This window comes from Lampris incognitus, chromosome 10, assembly GCF_029633865.1.
Source record: "Lampris incognitus isolate fLamInc1 chromosome 10, fLamInc1.hap2, whole genome shotgun sequence".
Taxonomy (NCBI): Eukaryota; Metazoa; Chordata; class Actinopteri; order Lampriformes; family Lampridae; genus Lampris; species Lampris incognitus.
Window position 1 is genome coordinate 47,681,864 of NC_079220.1, and position 26,734 is coordinate 47,708,597.

The window sequence follows — 26,734 nt, forward strand, 5'->3', positions numbered from 1 at the left end:
GAAAAGAGACTTACTTTCAATACAAACACGTATTTATTTCCACTGCAATCAAATTAATTAACAGATTCTTTTGACGAGCTCGCAGACTCTTTGTCTCTCTGCAGCAGTGTTTTCTTCATTTATGTCCTTGTGTTACCTATATGTTCTGTGTCATGATTTTATGCTGCAACCACACTGCCCATTGGGACTTTAATAAAGAACTGAACTGAACTTCCCTTAATCTGAAGGTGACTCCCCAGTTAGATAAAATTTAAAATAAAATAATAATAAAAAAAGACTTGCTATTTCTCAATTGTGAACTGGTGAAGTCTCTGTGACTGCTTTCAGACTTGTATGTTTGGCTTTCCAGCAGGCAGAGACAGCGCTTCAGGCACCTGTGGGGGCCGATGGCATGACAATCACTGTAAACACAGTTTGAATTCACCCCTTCATCTCTATTGCCTTGCAATGCCCCACTAATCTGCTCTCTAATCCTTCCCTCTGCAGGGTTTGATGGGGTGAATACCTGGCTCGCGGCCGCCGTCATTCAGTTGAACACTACTGAAAGGCCACGTTATGGCAGGTTACGGCATGATGGCCCTCATGAAGTTAAATCTGCTTGCAGGCTTGTAGTTTTTGTCAGCTATAAGCAGAAGATACGGTGTAGGACTGTGCTGTTCTGAGGTCTGTTCATTGTATTGCCCATGAATGCCAAACAGTGACCGTCTGTGCTAGTTTGTCTTGATGCATGCTCAATAATCCAGGTAAGAAAATCAAAGAAGGGTGGCGTCTGGGTAGTGTAGCAGTCTATTCCATTGCCTACCAACATGGGGATTGCCGGTTCGAATCCCCGTGTTGCCTCTGGCTTGGTTGGGCATCCCTACAGACACAATTGGCCATGTCTGTGGGTGGGAAGCCGAGCGTGGGTATGTGTCCTGGTCGCTGCACTAGCGCCTACTCTGGTCGGTTGGGGTACCTGTTCGGGGGGGAGGGGGAACTGGGTGGAATAGCGTGATCCGCCCATGCGCTACGTCCTCCTGGTGAAACTCCTCACTGTCAGGTGAAAAGAGGCAGCTGGCGACTCCACATGTATCGGAGGAGGCATGTGGTAGTCTGCAGCCCTCCCCGGATGGAAAGAGGTGGAGCAACGACCGGCATGGCTCGGAAGAGTGGGGTAATTGGCCAAAAAATTCGATTGAGGAGAAAAGGGGGGGGGGGGTTAAAAAAAATCAAAGAAGGTTGAATCAGTTCATCTGGATACAATGTTTATTGACAGATACTACGTTTCATCACTCAACTAAGTGACATCTTCAGTCTAACCTGACTGCAGGTATCCCCTCCCCTTATAAACAATACAGTCAGTACAATACAGTTGCATCACGACTGAAACCAAAGACCAGATTCATATACAAATATGGGTGTGACCATTAGCTAGCGTTTCAATGGCCATGTGTACTAATCACAGAGGATTTGGGAATGTTTGCAATCACAGCATTGTAAGATGGTGACAGATGTACTCTTAGTCCCCCCCCCCCCCCCGGTTCAGGGATGGTCGTTCCCTCTTGAAACTCCCCATTGAAAATCTAGCTAATGGTCACACCCATATTTTCATAAACTGGTCGTTGGTTTCGGTTGTTATGCCATTGTATTGTTTATAAGGGTGGGGATACCTGCAGTCAGTTTAGACTAAAGAGGTCACTTAGCTGAGTGATGAAATGTATCTGTCAATAAACGTTGTATCCAGATGAACTGATTCAGCTTTTGACTGTGCTAGTTTGGTTCAGCTAATTTGTTGTCTTTCTATTAGGAATGAGGGTTTGACTAGTTGCCACTAAAACCACGACTCTAGTAATTCTCTGGAACTAACGGTAACCTCCTTGAATGATGCCAATACCTATCGTAACCAGCTAGAGAAACATGGCATGGCGATGTCTCACATAATAAACCTAAATGTGGAACGAGTAACTTTCTCAGTGGAAAGTAACTGCGTTAACAGGACTCAAATACACATGCCTTGTCCTATATTGCATCGATGAATTTAGAGTGAAACACTGAAAGGACACAATTTTGTTTGAAACCACAGAGGTTTGTTACAAAATGTGTCTGCCATTCTGAAAAAACAGAAACATATTTTCTGTTTAAAATTAGATAGCACAGAATCAGCATATGCTTCCATGCATAAGTGTTTTTGTTCCATGTAAATATCATGTTCAAACATGTAAAGAAGACAGGCAAATTTTTATTCAAGGTCAGTAAAAAAAATGTCAAAAAAAAAACTGTGATTTCAGCAGTGCCCAGGCTGATTTTATCATCACCTTTTATCAATTGCATAGGCATACATACCCAGGTTGATTCTCTTCTCCATCCAGGCCAGTATGTCTTTGGTGTAGCGGCACCACATCTTCGCATACTGCAGGGCTATCTCCACTCCATCCCCACTGCGACACAGGGCCTGGTCAGCATCCTGGGCTGAGAGGGAGTAAGTACATCAGCATCACTGTCAGCCCTGGATAGGAGGAACCTTTACCTCCTCCCAAACTCTGGATATCACAGAGTCCAAGGGGATACAGCCCACAGCCACATCCCATGCCGGATTACTCAAACAGCTTGGGCTGTTTTGGGTCTCCAAAAACAAGCACCTAGCTTTTATAGAAGTTACAGTTCAACATGTCTTATAGAGCTGCTTTAAAAAAACACACACACACACACACAACTAAAATCACCTCTTGATCTAGAAGTTGTACCAAAAGGTTACAATTAAAAAAGTCAATGTCAGTAAAAAAAAAAAAAATACAAACCCAGTATGGGAAGCAATGACTGCTTGTGGCAAGTCATAGTTTGTCTTTTCAATAAAAGTCTTGCAGCTGTCCACTGGCCTATCCCGGGTCTCAGCGCACTCCATGTATTTGTCCCATGTGTCCAACGAAAAGTCTCTCTAATACACTATCTACTGGGGAAAAATGTTTATTCGATTCTACCTCTTCCAGAAGATGAACTGAGGATATGATACGAGATCTATAATAAGAGTTTGCAAGGACAAAACCTTTCCTCTCTTCCTTTCTCTTGCCTGGCCTCTTCCTCTTGCATCGACCCGACTGTTCAGCTTCTCTCTGTTAAAAGACAGCTAGGTCCTTTTCTGAGAGGAGATTCAGCAATGACGAGACGGTGTTGGCCACATCCGTGTCACAGCTCTCGTATGACCAGGCAGGCAGAGTGTTGGTGAAATCAGATTTGCCCCTTCCTCTCTGACTCACATTAAGAGGGCAGATGATGTGGGACGATCCTGCGATGATCATGTGGTCTCTCCTTCCCTAACCTTACCACTCTCTCTTTTCTTCTTTCTCTCAGTTCTTTTCCAGCAACCTTTTTTTTTAAAATGTGTATTTTACAGCCCTTTGGTCAATATCTATTCAAACATTTTGTTTCCTTTTTGCTGCAGCCAACTGAAAAGCTCAGCTGTGGCTTGAGTACTTTCACTTCTTTAAAAAACGTCCACAGATCAGTTTCAGCAAATCAAAGCTATCTTTCCACTGAACTCCAACCAAAAAACAACCTCAAGAAAGGGCTTGACTTCTTTCCCAACATCCTCGTTAGCATAGAAGAGTTTGCGTCTTCTATATTCTGCATCACACAACCCAAAGTCCGTTCATCATGATAAAATAAGAAATCCGGTTGGAACGATCTTTTCAGAGAAAAAAAATCATCTAAAAGTAAAATGTACAATTGCAAAATGTCAAAATTGCCAAAACTACTGCGAATTGCTGAGGAAATCAATAACGGATTAGTTGCCAAAGCGTGCGCCGGGTTGACCTCTCTCAATCTAATTTTGGGGCAGCTCCCCACATGCAGTCTCCCCGTAGCTCCTCTGTAGTCTCATGCCTCCAGTCCTCAGTGCTGGGATTGGGGGATTATCCTTGGACAGGTCCAGATTGCGGAGTGACAGGCTTTAGTGTACAGCCTTGTGAGGTTTACCTCCTGGTGTGTGACAGAGCACCTATCTGGCTGAGGATAGAGGATAAAGGCCTAGTTGGGTAACTGATCAAATTAACCAATAGGGGCACACTATACAAGACTGCTAGAGAGCACACTGTCCTTCTCTCCTTCCTGTCAAAGCCTGTATGCAGTGTGTGTGTGTCATCAGCTGATCATGACTGCTGGCTGGGGAAAAGAGTTCAGAGGGCATGTACGCATTTGGCGCACATAACATTGACAATAGATTGCATGGTTTGCACGCTCACGTGGCCCCGCGGCATGAAGTGTGTAACCGTACTCATCACCAGATCAACCCCAGAACAAGCTTATGACACAGGCCACACACTGAGTGCGTGATTGACCTTTTATCCCTTTGACCCCTGCCACCAACTCAATCAATTGAGGTAGGGTTTGATTTGAGGCCAGCTTTGAGGGCATCCTTCTGTAAGGGGATATTTTTGGGGCTCTTTTCTGCATCTGACTTGGGCTGTTTCTTCATCTCTACTTGTCTACAATCCCTAATAGCTACCATGCACTAGGTCAGACTGGGTCAATGTATTTGGCCCAGGTCAATGCAATATATAATTGTTAGCTCACAGTTATTTTAGGGCCTGTTATAAAGCTCATTCTTTCTGTTTCTCTTCCAGTCTCCACTGTAGTAACATATAACACAACCCTAACTGGGATCCCTCCTCATCTCTCTCTATTGCTATCTCTTGCCTGCTCTATTCCTCTTCTTGTGTCTGTGGCAATAAACAAAGGGCAGCTGCCTCTTGCTCTAATCTCCCCCTGCAACTAATCTGGTTGGAGCAGAGCGATTAGTCCATGTCACTAAATACGTGAAAACAACGAAAAATTGAAGCGTATACCGACTAGAACAAACTGACTCTAACTCCTGCTCACTCATCAGCAGCAGCCCCTTGGAAATGGTTCATATTCAATGTCAGTCACAGTTGCTCGGAGGCGGTTGGTTTACCACACAGGAAACACACAACTTCCCCTAAAAAAGTGTACCAATGAAATGTTTGTACACTTGTTGGTGAGAATGCATCAATATTATTGATCACTCATAGTGTAATTCAGTATGTTAGCAAATAAAAAGTGCAAGTTATTTGCACCATCACGCTGATGTGGTCTATGTTCTGTAGACAGTGTAGGTTACATGAATCTGTCCTGGGAAGCACAACCCGTAGAACATGGTGGATGAGGTGGATGTAACAAACTATTTTACTCATTTATCTAGTTTTCCAAGACAGGAAAGAAGTAGACTAAAACATATGTAATCAATACTAATAACCTTGCAGTTTAGACTGGTGAGGCCAGCGAGTGAATTTGTCAGGTGTTTCATTTTCTTCTCAACTGACAAGACAATCTCAGTAAATCCATCCATCCATCCATCCATTATCCAAACCGCTTCTCCTGCTCTCAGGGTCGCGGGGATGCTGGAGCCTATCCCAGCAGTCAGTGGGTAGCAGGCGGGGAGACACCCTGGACAGGCCTCACATGGCCCACACACACACACATTCACACCTAGGGACAATTTAGTACGGCCGATTCACCTGACCTACATGTCTTTCTGACTGTGGGAGGAAACCACTGGAGGAAACCCACGCAAACACGGGGAGAACAGGCAAACTCCACACAGAGGACGACTCAGGACGACCCCCAAGGTTGGACTACCCCAGGGCTTGAACCCAGGATCTTCTTGCTGTGAGGCGACCGCACTAACCACTGCGCCAACTGTGCCGCCCAATCTCAGTAAACTACTAATTAAACATCTAATGGTAGCTGGGTGAAATCCTGGTTTAAACATTTTCCAGAACATTTGTGAAGTTTCAGCAGGGAGTTTCCAGACTTAATAGGCTTGAGATACCTAAGATTTCTCAAAGCCCCCCTTACTGTCATGATCAAATCAAAAGTGTTTAATATTAGGTCTGAAAAGAGACAACACTAGCTGACTTCATGCAAAAAGAAAGGACAGAATTTGCATATTAGTGGCTAGATTTAGAACAGACCAAGGATAGATTTGATTACTCTTTTTTAGATAACTGAAACGCAAAACTCTGCTTCCCATGTCAGAAAGTACCATCCACCGCTGACAGGGCTGTCTACAATGAATAGATTGGACAGAGAAAGATGGTAGCCAGACACAACCAGTGACAACGAACTGGCTATTCATTGCTGTTACTTATTCCAATTACTCATGCATGTTTTTGTAGACAGAACCATGCCAACTCCACACAGCACATGCTCTTAAAATCTTGACATAGTAACTGAGCTGACTGGTGTACAGTCACCCACAGATAATGCACACAGGTATCTATTCAAACCATATCTACAGATACTCTCACAAACATCCATCCATCCATTATCCAAACCGCTTATCCTGCTCAGGGTCGCAGGGATGCTGGAGCCTATCCCAGCAGTCCTTGGGCGGCAGGCAGGGAGACACCCTGGACAGGCCGCCAAGCCATCACAGCCCCCCCCCACACACACACACCACACACCACACACACATACACACACACACACACACACACACACACACACACACACACACACACACACACACACGCAATCACTCCTAGGGACAATTTAGTACAGCTGATTCACCTGACCTACATGTCTTTGGACTGTGGGAGGAAACCAGAGCACCCGGAGGAAATCCACGCAGACACGGGGAGAACATGCAAACTCCACACAGAAGATGACTCCCCCAAGCTTGAACCCAGGACCTTGTTGCTGTGAGGTGACCACGCTAACCACTGCACCACCCCCAAGTTTGAGCTTTTACAAGCAAATTCTACCCAAAGGACAGAACTGTTAAGTGCTCAACACAATTCTCAAAATTGTTGCAGTGACTTTTGATGATCATCACACATGTGCACAAAAACAAAAACAAAAACAAAACACACACACACACACACACACCAAAACGCATCCATATACACCCACACACATTATGATACACACATCCTAAATACCTGATGGATTTCCATTAATTTCAATGGGCTGAGAGTCTATTTCAGGAGAAAAGGTGTCTTCACACTATAGGGAGAAAAAAAGACATCACTATAAGCACTAGTTTGTTCGGTTAAAAAAAAGAAGCTAACTGTTAAAATATGAATGTTACTGCACCCCTTACAAATGCACTATCTATCCTGAGTCAGCAATATCAATAAGTAAGTAAAAAAACAACAACAATCCATGTCTTAAAACTGTTTTAACCAGCTGTTTAACACTTACAGACATGTTGCCCTGCTGTGTGATTTCTGTGGTCTCGGTGGAGATGGTTTCCAAAGGGGACTGGGACTCTGAATCTGGCAGCAGTTCCTCTGTTGTTCTAAAAACAGAAAGATGGAATAGGGATAAATGCATGCACAGTAATTAAGAAGTACTCTAAGACATCTTAATAGCTATGCTGCCTTGTACATGTCTTCCAGACTGATGTGTTCTACAGTATACAGCGTCTCCTTGTTGGAAAATTATTGCATGCAGCACAAAAAGACTTTCACTTCAGGACCAAATCTTAGAAGTCTTTTTACTTAGCTCATTTGCTTCATTGCACCACTATGGAGGCCCCCTGTTATTTTATGGTAATATTCTGATTTGAGGATATGTCTCGTGTAGGAAAGATAATGTTAAGCTCAGAGATACAAGTCCCTTATATAAATCTAGGGTTGCCCCCCCCCCTTTTCTCCTCAACGTATCTGGCCCATTACCCCACTCTTCCGAGCCGTCCCGATCTCTTTTCCACCCCCTCTGCCGATTCAGGGAGGGCTGCTGCTGCAGACTACCACATGCCTCCTCCGATACATGTGGAGTCGTCAGTCGCTTCTTTTCACCTGACAGTGAGGAGTTTCACCAGGAGGACGTAGCGCGTGGGAGGATCACACTATTCCCCCCAGTCCCCCCCCGAACAGGCGTCCCGGTCGACCAGAGGTGCTAGTGCAGCAACCAGGACACATACCCACGCCCGGCCTCCCACCTGCAGACATGGGCAATTGTGTCTGTAGGGACGCCTGACCAAGACGAAGGTAACATGGGGATTCGAACCGGAGATCCCCGTGTTGGTAGGTAACGGAATAGACCGCCACGCCATCCGGATGCTCCTAGGATTGTTTTTTATAGGTAAAATAAAAGTTTACAGCAAGTGTAAACATATTGTTTCTGCAGACAGTATTGATTCAAATACTTTTTTGTTCAGGAGGTTTGTTGCCCTTGTCTTGAAAGAAGCATCTCTTGGAATAACACATATCTTATTCAGCTGGCATTGACGGCTTTTGACATTTGATTGACAACGATTTCTGCCTACAGGAATTTTGGGTGGGGGTCTATAGTGAAGGGACTCCAATAAGCACCTGGAAATAAGGTAACTTTAACCTAGATCTCACAGCATAATTGTATCTATTGAATGGCACTCTAGGCTCATCTGAACTGGTGGAGAAACAAGAGTTTGGTGTGATACATGACAACACATGGGACTTACAAATAGACCAAGGATAGTTCGAGGTTATCAAAGTCTCGGAAGATTTCACTGTAGCGCTTGGTCTCAGACTTTTGTGGGACATCTGTTACATCTGCAGAGAGAAGAGTCACAGTTTATGAATGGCCAGAGACGGTAGGAGTTAGTTTTCAAATTTTTATGCCATACTGCACACAAAAATGATCCTTGTAAAAATTGCTTAGGGCCTTTCAGTGAAATCCCCTCGCCAACGCAAAACAGACACACAAACACACGCGGAAACACATGCTGACGTTTTCTCAGCATATACAAGTTCTCTTTCTATAAACAGGTTCTGCTTTGGCCCTCAGACCCTGTAAAAGAATCTGTGTGATGTTTTACACAGTTTGGACAGTGCAGGTGGCTGTGACAACAATATTAGCTGTAAACATGGATGACTTCTCACTGTCTTGTAGAGAAATATACCATTACAACAGTTTTATCATATTCAAACTGCGGAAATCTTTTTATTTGGGCGGCACGGTGGTGCAAGTGGTTAGCGCTGTAGCCTCACATCAAGAAGGTCCTGGGTTCGAACCCTGGGGTTGTCCAACCTTGGGGTCATCCCAGGTCATCCTCTGTGTGGAGTTTGCATGTACTCCCCGTGTCTGCGGTGGGTTTGCTCCGGTTTCCCCCACCATCGAAAAGACACACGTTAGGGATAATAGTCCTGTCTGTGCCCCTGATCGAGGCATGGCAAGACGAACTGGAGTTGGTCCATTTAGTTTCACGCATATCGTGATATGTCGCATTTCCATGTTGAAAAATATACGAACACTGACCAACAAAAGACGTAAGCTAGGGGACAATAAGAAACTGTGGCACATTTTGAAAATTCTCCACCCCATTTCAGAGAATGCAAAATGTTTTAACGATGGCTGATTTCCAGCAGGTGTAAGCAGTGAGAAAATGTAATGTCTTTTTTACTCTGCAAGAAGCTGCCTTCATTTAGGTCAACCACATCCTGCTTGCATTTAACTAAGACAAGCCTTGTTTTTCACATCAGAAATGTTCCAGTGAGGTTGTGTATGGTGAGAGCCGAGACATGAGCAACACTACGTCTCGAAAAACAGTCCAGTCATACAAAGAACGAGAAAACCAAATTCTTCACCAGTTCACCGCCAGTCATAATGAGCCTCCTTTCCACTGGCTGTGATGCAATCTCATTTAGATTAGTAAAATTCATGGATTAAAGTCACATCACATGAAAAGTCAACCACATTGCAGGAAAAAGGTTCCACTCAGTGTTGGCAACGTGACATAAATACACAGCTTAATATTGGTTTCCGAAGTAGAAATACAAAAGTATGTGCCAGATCGTTGGTATTTCTCCTCCATAAGTACCTCCCATGCCAACACCACCACAGTGGATGACTTTTCTTTTTTTTTTTTTTGTTGGTCCTCTGTTCTCAGCTTCCCATAATGTTTAAAGACAGCCATGTTCTGTAAATGTGAATACAGAAGTGACACACAGAAGAAGGCATATAACCGCTGAACATGTCAAAATGGAGGGAGAGTTCAGGAAGTTCACTGATCCTGTGCTGACTAGGTGGATGTGTCACAGAACCACAAACAGCCTACATGACACACACACAAACACACACACACACCCAATATGGATGTAAAAGTAGCGGCAGAGCCCTATCAGTAAATCAGAAGAAAAGAGAGGCAGTTCACCGAGTTGGGAACCAAGCTTGTTCAAAAAATAAGAAAGAAAAAAAAAAGGTACATATCAGTGAAAAATACTCTAAAAATATTCAAAACAGGCATACAAAATGATGGGCAGCATGGCCTGCGTGAAAACGTTGCATTTCTTCAATTTTTAATCCCAATTCTTCTCCCCTTTATTTTGAGGCTCACCTGTAGCTTTTGAGGAAGCGTCTGGTGCTTGAACGTCTTCCATTTCCACACAAGAGGTACGCCGCCAAGTTCCCTACCAATACCACAGTCTAGTCACCTGTCCGGCGGTCACTCACACCTTACACATAACTGAACGCTATGTGGAAGGCAGATAAAGTACACAGCCTTAGAGGCACCCAGGAATGGTAAATTTGTAGCATGCAATTTTCTGGCTAACTACCCCTTCGTGTTCTCAAATGATCTTCCTCTAATGGGGGTTGAGGTTGGCCAATCTTGTTTTCTCCACCATGAAAAGAGGAAGTCTGTCTTGCCGTCTCTCTAGACCACACCTACTGCACCATACCAGAGACGCTGAGAAGGTGTCACAGTGTTTATGCTGCCATGTCACGGAACAAAAAAAAAATTGTGTGACCTGACTGTCGTCAGTGTATGCAAAGTACATATAATTTGGCCAGCATTAATTCAAATTCTGTAAGTTTTTGGGAAGACAAGAATGTTAACGCAACCAGAGGATTCATTTGCTCAATGAAATGGAGCAGAACTTTATGTAATAGTTCAGATGTGCTGCTTTTTTTAATTTAGGTCAGTGGGGTGGCTTTGGCAGAAACTAACCTGAAAGAGAGGTGTTGAGCGCTGAAAGAGCATGGCTGACAGAGGGTCCACCAAAGGCAGGGTATCGTTCAGTCAGGGTCTTCAGGGTGTCCTGTAAGGCCTGCATCCCCAGAGAGACCTGGAGCTGAGAGGGACCACCTGCCTCTGATAAGGACAAAAGACAAACTTTAGTGCTATGGAAAACTGTGTCAAATAAGGAGTGATGGGAGATCATCTGAGGACCAGTGACCTCAAGTCATTTGACCAACCACACCTTTAAAACGCAGTGCAGCGTGCACTGATTAAAAGGTGGGGGAAGACAGGCCAAAATGAAGGTAATGGCTCCCTTTATTTTATTGTGGGATAAAAGGAAGAAACAACAACAAAAATAAAAAAAATTAATAAAAATGAAAATTGATTCAAGTGATTGAAGTAACACCAGAAACCTATAATCAAGCAGGACTAAAAGGCCAATATTTTTGCATGTTTTAGCCAATTTGCTACAAATCACAAATACTTTCTATACTACTCCTTTTTGTACTAGCTTGCTACTTTGTATGCTACTATTTATACCAGCTTACTACTTTGTGTACTACTCCCAACTGCTTTCCAAAGCATACCATGGTGTTTTTGGATTTTTTTTCTTTAATGGGTTTTCATACTTTCAGAGTGGCCATTAGTTTCCATTCATTTCAGCAGCTTATTAACTCAACTTGCAGAGACTTGAAACTTGCTCGAGATGGGAACTCTGTTATTACAGCGACCATTAAGGTGCCTTTAAAGCTACGGAAAAATAAAAACGTTTTACGAACGGAATTCAAACGTCCACGACTTCTTCATGGCAACATGAACATCAGCCGCAGAAGCGGTCAAAGCGGGCAAACTCGATGGTGTCTGTGCAGCAACTGCTTGTCTATGCCAACCGAGAGGAAGTGTTTGTTGTAAAGAGCTCCGTATTCTATCAGCAGCAGTTTAAGGCTGCAGTTTAAGTATGAATCAAACTATTGTTGGATTGTAAAACGTATTCCAGTATCAAAAATTTCAGCTATTAGCAACCACCGCCATCGTAGGCTTTACACATTATGAGAAGATACAGTGAAACGCACAAACAAGATGCTTACGGGTTTGTGTGTATTTACAGGTATCCCTCACATCACAGCGTATGAGATCTCTGAGGCAGTTAGCCTCAGCACAGGTGTTGTATGGGCTGCCCTCGTCGGCCTCCACGACCGGGAGAGTTCTGGCCTACTAAATCAGAACCAGGTCACCAATAGGCAAGTCAAAACATCAGCCCATGTTCACCGTTAAGTTCTCTACATTTATTCTAAACATTTAATATCCTATTTTACATAGGATAAAATGCATTTCATAATAGCTAAAGGTATCTACAATGGCGTATTAGGGCCATTGTAGGTTAAAAAAAAAAACTCAAATTTTACCCCCCTCCCTGGCTGCATTTTTTTTAAACTTGTATTAGGACAATTGTAGTACCACATGCCTCCTACGATACATGTGGAGTCACCAGCTGCTTCTTTTCACCTGACAGTGAGGCGTTTCGCTAGGGGGATGTAGCGCGTGGGAGGATCACGTCATTCCCCCCGGTTTTGTAAGACTTGAACATATACCTCTAGTGTTGTGTGGATGCACTTCGCCAGATGATCCAGGTTTCCAAAGCCGCTTGTCTTTCAGTCTTCACGAGTGCTTTGTGGGCTTCACATCCTGGCCTTAACCAAAGCTTACTTCTTTGGCTTGTGTCATCAAAGGTTCATGAGCACATCGGTGATAGCGCCTGTTCCCTGGCCAGTCGTGTTGGTTGGTACCATGGTGTGTTATTGATACCAACCTCTCTCTCAAAACCTCGGCGTCACCCTCACAGGTCTGTGTACTCCACCACAAATGATTTATAATGGATGGAATCCACCCTCCCAGGCCTTCATATTCCCTCCTCTTAGCTGCAATAGCTTGTTTGTTTTTTGTTTTGTTTTTTTCTGGATTTCCCCCCCTTTTTTCTCCCCAATTGTATCTGACCAATTACCCCACTCTTCCGAGCCGTCCCGGTCGCTGCTTCCCCCTCTGCCAGTCCGGGGAGGGCTGCAGACTACCACATGCCTCCTCCGATACATGTGGAGTCGCCAGCCACTTCTTTTCACCTGACAGTGAGGAGTTTCGCCAGGGAGGATAACGCTATTCCCCCCAGTTCCCCCTCGAACAGGTGCCCCAACTGACCAGAGGAGGCGCTAGTGCAACGACCAGGAAACATAACCGCATCAGGCTTCCCACCCGCACACACGGCCAATTGTGTCTGTAGGGATGCCCGACCAAGCCGGAGGTAACACGGGGATTCGAACCGGAGATCCCCATGTTGGTAAGCAACGGAATAGACCACCACGCTACCCAGACGCCCCTGGCTAGTTATTTTGACACTCTTTTTGCCAAATACCAGGGATCAAATTGATGTTTTTGCTGGATTACAGACCCTCATTTCTTTAACAATTAACAGATGTCTGTCAATGGAGATGGTAGAGACCTTCACTCCATTTTCTTCTATGGTTTAAAGAGCTTCCTTAAAACCTTTGATTTCCATGGCATTAAAGCTCAAAACTTGGGTGCAGCCAATTACCTTTAAGTCGACAACCTTTTGACTCTGCACATCTAAAAAGGTGTACATGCAGTATTTGGCTGAGTGGCATGGAGAGTCACACCAGCCATCTCCACAAAGCACAACTTCAGCTTTTCGTGATTTCATGGTAGTTAACACTGCACTCTGCTCTTTGGGTCACGTTTTTTCATTAACATGAAACACAAACTTCTTCCCCAGTGTTGTGTATGTGTCTTCACTTATTGTTTTACGGTTTGTGTTACTACAGAACCGTTCAAATTTAGCAAAATTGATGCCACGGTAGAAAACTGATGCTGCCAAAAGCAGGTTTCCTGCCCATTTGGTCCCACTTAGAGCAGGCTGAGTCTGCCATCTGTAGCTACAGCCGTGAGCATGTGAGCTCTAGTGTCAACTGTGATCCTTCATTTTGCAGCCTCTTCATATCTTCCTTGACAATCAAGGAGCCACACTTTAAACAATATTGACGCAATTGTTTTATATGTTCCTCAAAAACTAAAAAAAGCCTATCCGGTCAAGTGACCTCTTCAGACTGAAGAGGATCTTTTTCGGTCAAGTGACCTCTTCAGACTGAAGAGGCCCTTTTGAGCATCCCCTGAATGTTGTAAAAGAAATAGGGAAATCGGGTAACATAAATATAATATAATAAAATATCTTCTCTTCCTTTCGGCTGCTCCTGTTAGGGGTCACCACAGTGGATCATCCATTTCTATTGCTTCCTGTCCCCTTCATCTTCTGTCATGCCAACCACCTGCATGTCCTCCCTCACCACATCCATAAACCTCCTCTTTGGCCTTCCTCTTTTCCTCTTGCGTGGCAGCTCCATCTTCAGCGTCCTTCTCCCAATACCCAGCATGTCTCCTCTACACATGTCCAAACCATCTCAATCTTACCTCTCTTGCTTTGACTCCAAACCGTCCAACCTGAGCTGTCCCTCTAATATACTCGTTTCTTATCCTGTCCTTCTTCAACATCAATTCATTATCCAAACCGCTTATCCTTACGCAGGGTCACGGGGATGCTGGAGCCTATCCCAGCATTCACTGGGCAGCAGGCGGGGAGACACCCTAGACAGGCCACTAGTCCATCACAGGGCCAACACACGCACACACACGCACACTCAACTAGGGACAATTTAGTACGGTTGTTTCACCTGACCTAAATTTCCTTGTAGTGTGGGAAGAAACCGGAGTATCCGGAGGAAACCCACGCAGACTCCACACTGAGGACGACCCCCAAGATTGGACTAGCCCGGGGCTCAAACCCAGGACCTTCTTGATGTGAGGCGACTGCACCAACCACTGCACTGCCCCTTCTTCAACAATCCGAATGGGAAAAAAATGCTTTGGAAAATGATCAGGAGCAATGTTAAGTATACTCTAGTTGTGGATAACAGCATGGGCACCTGTTAAATAGGCGAGCAAACTTGGAAAAATACATAATTGACGGGGGGGGTGTCTGAAAGAAATTGTAATTTAAAACAAATTTCCTGCATTTCTACACCACCCAACCTCTTGGATTGAGTCAAGAAAGAGCCACGTGCGCCGGTCTAGATTAGTTAGATTGAGGGTGCTGTGAAAACCAACCCGTGCTGCTGTCTTGTCTGTCCGTGCACTAGTCAGTGCCCTCTTTTCGTTCCGCGACGCTGTCAGTTATAAATTTGTTTTTCACTGCTGAGAGAAAGGACGTGTGGCGTGGGAGTCAGATGGCAAATGGCAGCCCTGTAATAGCCACAGTGCACTTAAAAAAGCCCACTTTGATTCGGCTTCTCCGCGTATATCCCCATTCCCCCCCCAGCCGAATCCTGCCCGACCGGCGAGCTAACGCTAGGTGGGCGGGCTGGCGAGGCTAGCTAACGTTGACTCACTCGCAAAACGGTTCGGCATTTATGCGACGGTACAACCCTACTTTTTAACTAATTTAAAGTTTGGCTGGAGTCCGCGGGGAAAGCAGGTTCGTTCAATATACGCTAGCCTGTCTTTTCCCATGTTCTATTTTCAGTCAATGATCGCAGTTAAGCTAAGTGGCATGTTCCTCACCTTTGTAAACGGCCAGACCCCCGGGGGTGCGGATTGGCAGTTTGATTGACAGCCAAAGCAGCTGTGGCAAGCGATAAAGGACGGGGTCGACTGAACCAACTCAAAGGGTTGGTCCAAAAATTTTACGATTTTTTTATGACTTGTTTTTGTCAGTTGCTGAAAATAGTAACTACCATTGATATAGCCTGCTTGATTGTGTAAACTACTAATAAGACACATTAGCCCCTAGCTAACGGGTCTGACCCTTTCGCCGAGCGGTTAGTGATGTCGCCTTGTGGTGCAATACACTCCCTATCGAATCCCGCACCGGGCAAGAAAATAACCGGTTACAATTGTGTGACGTGTGTACGGTAAGTTTATTTTTAAAAAGACAAAAAGTGGGGTAGAATAACCTTGGTCCCCCCTAACTGAATAATGGGGGATGCGTTTGCTCCGCGTGCTGCGTTGCCCATGCGCCTATGGTTAGAGGAACAGTGTCCGTTGGGGTTGGCTGAGGCGCTAAACGAACTTCCACGTCGGCGTAAAAACAGCGACGCCCTGTGGAATCAGTGGGGTAATGCAAATTTTAACCCGACCCCCCCCCCCCTTCACCAGTCTGTTCGACATGATCCACACGGAGTGAAAATGAGTAAACAATTCAGCAACCTATGATAAATTGGCAAAATGTCATAACGGGGGGAGGGGGGGAACCGTTACCACTTAGTACACGGAGCTTACCGCAGCATTCCTCTAGAAGTAACCTGAGTTGTCTCAGACTGGCGGCCACCGAGCGAAGCTGAGAGACTATCCACGGCAAATCGTAACGCTCCATCATGTAAACTAGGGTCCGACCGCAGGTGTTCAGTTATTGTTGTATATCGGTAAAAACTGTCAAATCAAAACGTCTGCCGATATAACGCCGGGGCCACTCCATGCGCAATGGCAGACTTTTCTTGTGCCTTTTGTCCATGTCTCTTGATTTACTCCAGTTTAGCAGCATTCCAATGTCGCAATGTGTTATACTGGCGCCTCCTCATATCGTCACGTTGCGAGTAGTCGCGTGTCCTGTGCTACTATAGCCACGCAGTTGTGGCAGCAAAATCAAAGTAACATTAAACACGTGTATCAAAACACAATCGCTTTAACTTTTTAACAAAATATTTTATTCTTTCGGTTTGGAGGCACAGTTCATCACAGCTGTGTGTGTGTGTATGTGTGTGACATCTAGCTGTTAAGACACAGACCTCATCACCCTCCTCTAATGAGTGTGTGTGTGACATCTAGCCGTTAAGACACAGACCTCATCACCCTCCTCTAATGAACCTCGGGGTGGTCTAACGTGTCCGTCTACGACAAAAATGTGGAAAATAATAATAAATTAACAGATTTACACAATGATTCAGGCATCTTTTTTTTCCGTTGCTGAGGTCTTTCATCTACTTGTGCACACCCAAAACGTTTGAATTCAGATGTAACTGACTTGTAAAAAGACAGAGGAGAGGCCGACGGAGTCTGAATGTGGTGTCATGGGGTTTCTTTTGTGGTAACTTGATTACCATTTATAATCATAGGCCACCCAAACCATAAAGTGTGAGGCCTTTTTTTCCCCGATGGTTAGTCTCGCCTATAACCTCAGCAACTGGTTAGAGGCGTCAGGCTGAAAACTAACCAAAACTGGTACAAAGGAAATCTAAAATCAGGCACTGTGCCGCTATATACAGAAGGTGCTGTAAATCAACAAATAGGCGCTGACACAAGTCCAAAAATGGAGTTCTGTAATTACTTTTGTAAGGCAGCTCCCCGGCCATCTCATGCACTTGGTAATGGGTTCATTAACGATAGACATGTCCATGTGTAAAAAGAAAATAAAAAGTAAAAAAATAAGTAAAAGCAAAAACATGCACATTTCTATCCTCTTGCATTTTCACAAAAGGCGCTGATACATTTATAAGATGCAAACCTAGTTTTCTAAAAGAACTGCATAAAAACAACATGACTGCATAGTTTGCAGAAGACCGGCAAATCATGACAATGGAATGCAAATCTCCAAATGAAGCTACAGAAATGTAACAGTCTGAATGACATAAGCCACTTGTGCAGAGTATGTTCTGTATGACAGACAGAGGTTGGGTACTGCAAATGCCAAATGGCAAGTCTAGTGCCTTCATGAAGGTAAATCTAAAATCTGACAAAAAAAAAAGAACACATAAGTAGCTTTGACTTTTTGACTTGTCATCCAAATGGATAAATTAAACCTCCCAAAAAGAAAAAAGATTATCAACTCTGCGATGGTAAAAAACTGGAAACTCAAAAAGATAAACAATAATTCAAAACCTAACGTGGCGTTAGCCTTGTGAGCCAGACCAATCTTACAAAGTCAATCCATATTTCTTTCATGAAGATTGGTTCTAGCCTGCATTGCATTTGGAGTGTTTTTCTAGAAGGGCGGGCGGGGCATAAAGGTGGATGCGCCAATCATAGCTTTGAAGACCGATCTAAGGGAGATGTGTAGTAAAGACCCAACACGGCAGATCTGTAAATAACTGGCAGTGGCATGGGGCAAAGTTTACATGTGTTGAGGAAGAAATATCATAGACCAAGTCACACGACACAGGCACTTTGCGCAACATGCAAGCGTGTGCTGGCTGTTGCCATGGAAACTAATCTGCTTCGTAAGATTTATGACCATTGCTTACAATTTTGCTTGGTGGTATCATAATCTAAGTATAGGAATCAGTCTCCAAAACTGGGATTTGGACAGGCCCTTTTTTGAAACAGCTCTGAATGAGAAAGAGGCTAGATCCAGTCTCATGAAAGATTGCTGATTAACAAAGAGATTGCTTGAGAGGTGAGGCGGTATGCCCTACATTCCTCCGAAGTATCATCAGATTCCCACCCAGCTCCTCTCATAGCTCGTCCCGTGCAGTGCTGTCCAATGGAGACTGGAGCACATCTGAGTTCTGGGCCTCTGTGCTGATCTCGGCTTGCTCCTTGGTCTTGCCCGAGCGGGCTCTGTCCCAGTCTGTGCGGACCTTCTCATTGTCCCATACAGTGGAGGTCTCTGTGTCGCTGATGTAGCCTGGATCACCTGTATAGTGGCTTGGGTACACCAAAAGAGGCTCTGCTGAAAACGCCTTCAAGTCCCGACTCTCAAACTGTTCCATGTAGTCAGAGCTGTCAGAAGATAGGGAAAAAATGTCATGGGGAAAAATGTCCAAAAAAATAAAATAAATAAAAATTAAAAAAAATCCGAACAAAGCAAGAAGACAAATATAACGGAACATAAATATTCGTTCAATATTTGCTCACTTTAAAAGCTGGAGGCAAAAATACATTTACTTACACTGGATGTTTATCGTACATGATGGGTAGAAATTCATCAACTGGCAAAATTTTCTTAAGTGGCTCTGCTCTCAAAAGCTTCTTGGCCCCTTGCAATGATATCATATAGCCAAGGGTCCAATATGAGTAGTCTGCTTCCACTAAATTGTGAATATTAGGCACAGCTTTCTCCGGGTGATCTATCTGCATTCTCTTTCGTCCGATATAACTGCAAGAAAGAGAGGAGAAGGTGGGGTGGGTGGTATTAATGCATTCACATACCTGGGGTGATTAAGGTAAAGGTAAGGGGACCTCTTGGAGGCATGCATAGACACTTACATGAGGTCCCAGTCCAGCCCCTCGCTCTCCACCTCACTCATGAGGTTCTTCAAGCGACGCTTGAAAAAGATCTCAAAGCGCAGATCGTCTTCAATCACCAGCGAAGTGTGAAGACCCCGCTTTACAACCTAGGGCCAGAGACAGGTTAGTCAGCGCCTCACTGATACACCTAGCTTCAATAGCCAGACCCATTTTGAGAGTAGACCACATCGATCTATGTAGGAGATGGGTTCTGGTCCTCCTCCTATTGAGAACATTCGCTTTCAGCCAGCTAAAAAAAAAAATTAAAGAAAAAAAGGCTGCCCTGTCTAAAAAATGAATGGTCCAATAACAGCTCTGGGGACTGGTCTGATAGGGCTGGGTAATTGACAGGAAATTCAGGGAAAATGTGGACCGCAATGGCAGCAGAGGCAAAGTCATAAATCTTACAAACATGATAACAGCTGACACACACTTGCATGTTGCAAACTGAGCCTGTGTCATAAGACTTGTTATCTATATGGCTTCTTCTACACAATTAACTCAATCATTCACCACCGCCACCATTGCTGTTTACATTTCTGCTCCAGTGCATCTCAGCTGCTTATTTAAACACCTAGGACCAATCTCCAAAGCTCTGATTAAAACATCCGCTTGTTCCAACTGAGAGGGGGGCCAGACCCAGCCTACATGAAAGATAAACTAGATTGATGACCAAGATTAGTCTGACTCTTGAGGCAAACATATGTCTCGCTCACTGACTATCTAATACATTTTATTATTCACTGAGTGTCTAAGGCCTGTGGATAACCTCTTTCCAGATATTGTAGTGGGAGAGGAAGCATCCCAGCTCCCCTTTGGTCAGTGGGCGGCCATGGTAAGGGTCGCTGTAGCCTGGGAGCATATGGATTCCCATGTTTTGAATCTCACTTATGTTCATTGCTCTGGAAAAGATTAAGAAGAAAGAGAAAGAAAGACAATTTATTTGTCATTGTAAGCAAGCATACAATGACATACATCCTCTGTATTTAACCCATCCTATTGTATTGGAGCAGTGGGCAGCTGCAGTGGGTAGCCACAGTGCAGTGCCCGGGGACCAACTCTAGTTCTTCTATCCATTGCCCTCGCCAGGGGCACAGACAGGAGTATTAACCCTGACATGCGTAACCCTGACATGCGTAACCCTGACATGCGTGTCTTTTTGATGGTGGGAGAAAACCGCAGCACCCAGCGGAAACCCATGCAGACATGGGATGAACATGCAAACTCCACACAGGGCGGGGACCCCAGACCTGGGACGGCCTGGGGTCCGAACCCAGGACTTTCTTGCTGTGAGGCAGCAGTGCTAACCACAGCACATTGGCCCAGACAAAAAGAGAAGGAATGTGGGAGGAAAAATGGGCAATGAGACAGAGGCAGATATGTAATTATGAACAAATAAATGAGTGTGCCAGCTTCTTTTGCATCCATCCATCCACCCATCCATCCATTATCTGAACCGCTTATCCTGCTCTCAGGGTCGCAGGGATGCTGGAGCCTATTCCAGCAGTCATTGGGCGGCAGGCGGGGAGACACCCTGGACAGGCCACCAGGCCATCACAGGGCACACACACACACACACACACTCACACACACATTCATACCTAGGGACAATTTAGTATGGCGGATTCACCTGGCTTACATGTCTTTGGACTGTGGGAGGAAACCAGAGCCCCCGGAGGAAACCCACGCAGACACAGGGAGAACATGCAAACTCCACACAGAGGACGACCCGGGATGACCCACCAAGGTTGGACTACCCCAGGGCTCAAACCCAGGACCTTCTTGCTGTGAGGCGACCGCGCTAACCACTGTGCCACCGCTTCTTTTGCAAAAAAAAAAAAGCAATAAATATGAACTCACTTTCCATCTACAGCTGCAATGACCTTACAAGCGATCTCCTGCTCATACAGTGTCCTCAGCATACGTTCTCGGCGGTCAGTCCGTCTCTGCAGGTTTATCATGAAAACCTGCGAGGCAACCACAAGGGCCATTAAATGCAGTATAATTTTATTAACAGGAGAGGAGTGCATTTGGCACAGAGATGGGCAAAGGACCATTTTTGCAGCTGCCATCTTCAGACACTCTCGTTACTCACCTCGTCAAAGCCCAATTTGTCTGGCTGTTTGCTAGGGGCAGGTATGTATTTGGAGGGCATCACTGGGGGGTTTCGCACTACACAGTGAGGGAAGATGGATGCAGAAATGGTAAGAGAGACGAACAGAATTCTGTGCTGAAAGCTGACACCGGTTAAAGCAGGAGTAAGCAGAGTGAGGGTTTTAAGGTTTCATTAGAGACTGACTAGCAGTGAAAACAGGAGTTGAACTTTGAGCTTCAAGCCCACAGCCTGAACACATGCTACTCACCGTTGACTTCCAACAATGAATGCAAGAAGCTATCGGCTTCATCCTTCAAAGTATTGTGGGTTCGTAGTGGGACAGGGAAATAACCGTAGGTCTCTTGGTTGCACACAAACATTTGCACATCTGCAGAAAGAGAAAAGATATTTTCTTAGTTTGTAGTAACACCTTATAGTGAACATAGGCACATGTTGAAAGCCAGCATAAATAGACCTTATGACCATCTCAGCCACAGTTTTCTGGACGGAGGATTTCAGTACTGTGTTATACAATACCTGCCATGCGAGCAGAGAAGGCAAAAACAATGATGTCATCGAAAGGCCAGCTGTAGTCTGGGTGAGGGGGGTGAAAGGCCAACTGCCGAGATGCCTCTTTCCTGAGGTCTATCAAGAACGTGGAGTGAACCATGGGTACTGCAAAACAGCCCTTTCGGATTTGCTTTCTTATGGGTATGTAGGCAGGGGTGCGTCTATAGTAGCCCTGAAAAAGCAGAAGTTAATTTACAGTTTAGCGAGGATTTGGGAGAACTCATAAAGTCGCTGAGCTTTTTCCATAAATGCTTTACTTACACAAACACACAAACCCCCGAGCACACCATACCTGGGAGGTCATGCCGCACCAGAAGTTGGAATAGGCAGCGCGCGACTCAAGCATTGGAGCCACGATTGTTTTATTCTGGCTTATTAGCTTCCACAGCACATCGGGATTAATGAGGAGGTTATCACAGTCCACCAGCTGGAACCAACAAAAGAAATAGTGTGTGAGTAGAAAACTAGTGTGTACTGACATCAATTGGCATTATAAATGGATTTAGTTTATATTTATCTATAATTTATATTTATAGTACAAATGATAACGGTCGTACATTTTTATGTGGAACAGAGAATTGCGGTGAAATTCTATAAGTTGACGAGACCATCTTTTTATGATCTGGCGACCAAAATTTGTTTTCAAGTGAGAAGGCTGTCAGCATTTCCAAACATAGCAGCATAATTTCTAGAGCACAATTATCTCAGCTCTGGATGTACTCAGCCCACCGAAATTATACCCTGCTGAGCCTAGACAATATTGGCCAGGACAGAGAATACAAATAGAACTGAGCAAGGAGCCTCTGTGTTCTATAGCAAGGAGAGAAAAAGAGTCATGTGCAGTCAAGATTTGTTTCTGCGTAAGAAACAGTCAAAACTTTAAAAAAGAGAGACAGAGATTCCCGAGTATCTTTCCAACATCCTCCCTGGTGCTGAAAAGATATTTCTCATTGTGACCTTTGCACTTCTTGACATTGGCGGCTTGTTGTGCATGCAAACTAGGAAATTAAGCTTATTCTACTGTTTGCTTATACTGCTTTTTTCCCTTGTAAAATGAGATGTTCTGGACAGGGGTTTCCACCTCACGCTAGCAATGTAAATGCTTTTTGTGTTCTCCTTCCTCCTCCGTGTGAGGGGTAGCCATTGAAACACACCAGGAAGTAGTCGGCCCACATCTCGCGGGCTGACTCCAGCGCTGCCTGCCGTAGCTTCATCACATATGCATAACGGAGGTTTGACCAGTGCTTCGGACCATCCTCGTCCTCATACTCTCTGTAAGAAGAAATTTGGACAAGAACATGGAGAGTTCATGCTCAATTTTCTTTTTCGGGAACAAGCCTACTGTCAAAACGTCATTTCCTGTGTAAAACTAGGAAGTCACTGACCTGGGCTTTTCTTGTGGCCTCCACTCAACATAGTGGTAGAGGTTCTGGACCTTGGTGAGCCACTCCAGCAGTACGGCGGTTGTGTTATCCTCATTGTGATCAGTCGCAACCCTGTCAATATTCAAACACAACTTCATTTATTAAAAGTCACTGTACCAGACACCAAAATGGTGGAACATTAACTACAGACTTAGACTCATTGGTGGGTAAAAAAAGCTTGACTGTAGCACTAGTGCCAGACCCGATTCAAGTCAGGACGAGAGTTGAAAGATTATACCACTGATCAAATAACAATCAGCTAATGTTAGCTTTTTGTGAGTGTATTGTCAGCTGCTGTGGGCAGTGACAGGAGTGCCGAACAGAGATCCAGCCTTTTAACACTGACACTTTGAAAATCTGGTTCACACAGTTTCACAAAGGCATAGGGTAAGACAGGACATCGAGTATTTCCTGCAATAAGCATGCAAGAGATGGGATAATGACATTAGAGAAGTGAAACTGCTGGATATATGCTTGCTGAAAACAGAAAAATAAGGGGAACAGACTTGAGCCATGCATGCATGCATGCAATGCGTGAATCCTAAATTGCCAGCTTGCATATTTGATCTTGTTCTACAGAGGTTATAATCAAGCCACATGTTGAGCCCCGAGTCATTCCAATGGCCTGGCTCTCTATATGCAGAAGAGGCGAGGAATCATGTTACAACACGACAATGTCTGGGGCCTTTCTTTCTCAGGCCTTTCAGTGCACAGCTGGCCTATAAAACCAGCTCCATTGCAGACACTATCCATGCTGAGGCAGGAGAGTTTGCAGCTGCTACAGAGGGCAAGCAGCCAAGACAGGTACTCTGTGTTGATGTCACAGGGATGTGTAAGAACACTGCATCTCCTTGCTAAAACCATCTTTTCCCCCATGACTGTTGTTCGATCCCAAATATCCGCAAACTGTGGATCACGCAGTGCCTTCCGCCTACTGCACAACTCAAACAACTCTTCCGCCTTTCAGATAAGATTTTGTTTTATTGAGCAAGTTTTCAACTACCAGGAATCTGACTCAAAGTATTGCTCACTTTAGAGTCAGATATGGCACAAAATAAAAAATTGTCATGTCCAAGGATCAATTTGTCAACTGTAAATTTTAGATGCATGTGTAGGAGATAGTATGACAAGACAACAAAAAGCATAAAGAATGATAATATCTATGGATATGAGAGGCAACATGACAGATTTACAAAAGCAAAGGTATTTGAAAACAGAGGCTCTTTGCTGTACAGTAATCACTTTGAAAACACTGCAGCGAGTGAAAAAATGTACAAGCGTAGGTTTTATAAAGAGAAAATGCACATTAAAACTTTTACTGTCTATACAGTGGACACGAGGTTGTGCTCTGAAATGCGATTTAGCACAGTCTTCTCGTCTACTGCTGTTCCAATGGAAAGTAGGCGGGGGCCTACTTACTTAATACTCACTTAAGTGGTCTTCCATGACGCCGGGTCCAGCACCGAGTCTGCGATTATGACATTATACTAGGAAATACAGTGGATAGTGTGTTCTCAACAGCTGTTTGCATTTTGCAGGATGCAGCTGAATCGTCGGCGTCGTGTTTACAGAAGAAACCCAAACAAGACTGTCCTCACCTCACACATGTGTATCATTTTTTACAACATACATGAAGGAGCAGTCAACAAATCAGATCCAATGCTTACTGCCTTCTTCCAACCACAGCGTGTGTGAGACCACGCTCACACAAACACAGCCTCCATGGACTGAAGCCGTTGCAGGCAGACTGCTCGGGGCAGCTACAGGGTGGGCTGTTGGAGCTTGTCTCTTGGCTGTCAAGTGAGATACCCCTCCCTTAAAACTTTCTCTACCTCGGCTTACTCGTGGCAGATAGATGTTTACATAGTCTAAAACACCCATCTTCACTTCCTCACCGTTTTTCCACAAATGCCCCGGGGAGATATATTTAGAAAGAGCGAGGGGGGGTTACAGGGATATCCAATCTTGGAGAACAGCCAGCAGCACAAAAATGTATGTTAGGGGAAAGAAAAAAGAAAAAAAAAGAAATTCTCGCTCCATACAATGACCGTATTCTTTCCATAATCTGTGTGGCCTAGTATTGCAGACCTGCCCACGGCAAAGCTCAAGTCTTTATTCATTTATGTGCTGCCCTTAAATAAAGCCTTCGACAGAATGAACAGGAATTTCACGGTGTCAACGTGAATAACGTCCCCCCCACCATTTATTCCCCTGCAGCGAGCATGCCCCAGAACGCAGATCCGCACTGCCCGACTCTCAAAAGTTTTTCCCTCAACTTAAAAAGACCACAAAGAAGGGCCAACGCGCCGAACATCGCGGGGCTAAGAGAGATGAGGTGACAATGACGAATATAAACAAACGGAGGCTATGAGGACCGCTGGCAGGGAACGGCACGAATCCTGCAAATCCTGCAGGCAGGCTAACACGCTAGCCGCACACGTAAGGAGGCGTTGTATCGTCCTCCCCCGTCCCCTCCACGTATACAGATGATGTGCACATGGCTACTCGGGGCGAGCCCTCTGCCCTGCCCTGCAGCCGTGCTGCCCACCGCTTTCAACTTCCATCGTCCCATTTTATTTTATTCTCCAAACAAAACAGGGCGTGTCCGACTCCGCTTTCACCCCACCTGGGATATGGATAACTAAACCCACACGTGCAGTTTGTCGAAACTTGTCGTTGCCGTCACTGCGGGTACACCCCCTTTTTATTTTAATCCCCCAGAATGGGCCGCGCACCAATAAACGCCACATTACCAGTTTATCACATCGCCAAGAACCCGACGGAGTCCCCCCCCTCCTCTTTTTTGGCAATAGTTGGGGGGAAAAAAACCCCTACAAGCGGCGATGTTACCGTTACTTTCTCAAGCTCCGGTTTCCGACGTCCCCGGATCACGACCTACCATACTGCCATGCGGTCTCTGGGGTAGTTCAGCCGCTCGACGGTCCCCAGGAAGTGCGGCAGCGAGTGCTCGGCGTTGCGGCAGATGACGGCGAGCAGGACCCGCGGGGCGAGCAGCGCCGACTCCGGACTCCACCGCTCCTCCGCGAAATAGCCCCGCGTCGTTGTGCAGCACAGCAGCGTCAGGCTCAGTGAGGCGGACAGGAGGGAGGCGAACCGGCGCATTGCAGAAAAGGGAAGAAAACAACGACGACGACCCGCCGACACAGAATAGGGAGGATAGGTGAGAAGTGTGTACGACCCCCGCGGTGCTATAAGGTCAACGCGCGCGGCTTGCCTCCTTCTCGGCGTACGAGACCATCACCCGCCGTCCCGGACGTCGCGCGCACTCGTACTCGTTGACAACGCTGCGAAGTTGCGCTTTAAAGGGGAGGATGTTCCGCCGGGCGCTTTAAAGGGGACGGGCCGTCTCCCGAAGTTTCTGCAGAACTCACTAGTTTGAAAAATAAATAAATAAATAAACTC

General features: G+C 45.2%; 2 protein-coding genes across 4 annotated transcripts in view; both read right to left on the reverse strand.

Moving 5' to 3' along the window:
• gmip (GEM interacting protein) overlaps nucleotides 1-16,386 on the reverse strand; it is a 28,479-nt gene extending 12,093 nt beyond the window's left edge. The window contains exons 1-6 of one of the 3 annotated variants that reach the window (XM_056287838.1): nucleotides 16,280-16,386; nucleotides 10,928-11,071; nucleotides 8,441-8,531; nucleotides 7,198-7,294; nucleotides 6,936-6,999; nucleotides 2,323-2,448 (exon numbers count right to left, since the gene is read on the reverse strand). In XM_056287838.1, coding sequence (XP_056143813.1) covers nucleotides 2,323-2,448; nucleotides 6,936-6,999; nucleotides 7,198-7,294; nucleotides 8,441-8,531; nucleotides 10,928-11,071; nucleotides 16,280-16,376 — 619 coding nt within the window. In that variant the 5' untranslated portion in view covers nucleotides 16,377-16,386. Of the gene's footprint in view, nucleotides 1-2,322; nucleotides 2,449-2,777; nucleotides 2,857-6,935; nucleotides 7,000-7,197; nucleotides 7,295-8,440; nucleotides 8,532-10,315; nucleotides 10,548-10,927; nucleotides 11,072-16,279 lie in introns of those variants that run through there. The other 2 variants (XM_056287839.1, XM_056287840.1) reach the window with 2 other exon arrangements.
• A 328-nt stretch (nucleotides 16,387-16,714) lies between these two features.
• On the reverse strand, nucleotides 16,715-26,646 carry colgalt1a (collagen beta(1-O)galactosyltransferase 1a). The gene is made up of 12 exons (XM_056287456.1): nucleotides 26,211-26,646; nucleotides 23,273-23,383; nucleotides 23,042-23,159; nucleotides 22,180-22,314; nucleotides 21,855-22,059; nucleotides 21,586-21,705; nucleotides 21,318-21,394; nucleotides 21,083-21,189; nucleotides 19,992-20,124; nucleotides 19,202-19,329; nucleotides 18,885-19,091; nucleotides 16,715-18,715 (listed from the first exon to the last, which is right to left on the reverse strand). The coding sequence occupies exons 1-12, from the start codon at nucleotides 26,432-26,434 to the stop codon at nucleotides 18,448-18,450; spliced, it is 1,833 nt and encodes a 610-aa protein (XP_056143431.1). The 5' UTR covers nucleotides 26,435-26,646; the 3' UTR covers nucleotides 16,715-18,447.
• Between the last annotated feature and the right edge of the window lie 88 nt (nucleotides 26,647-26,734).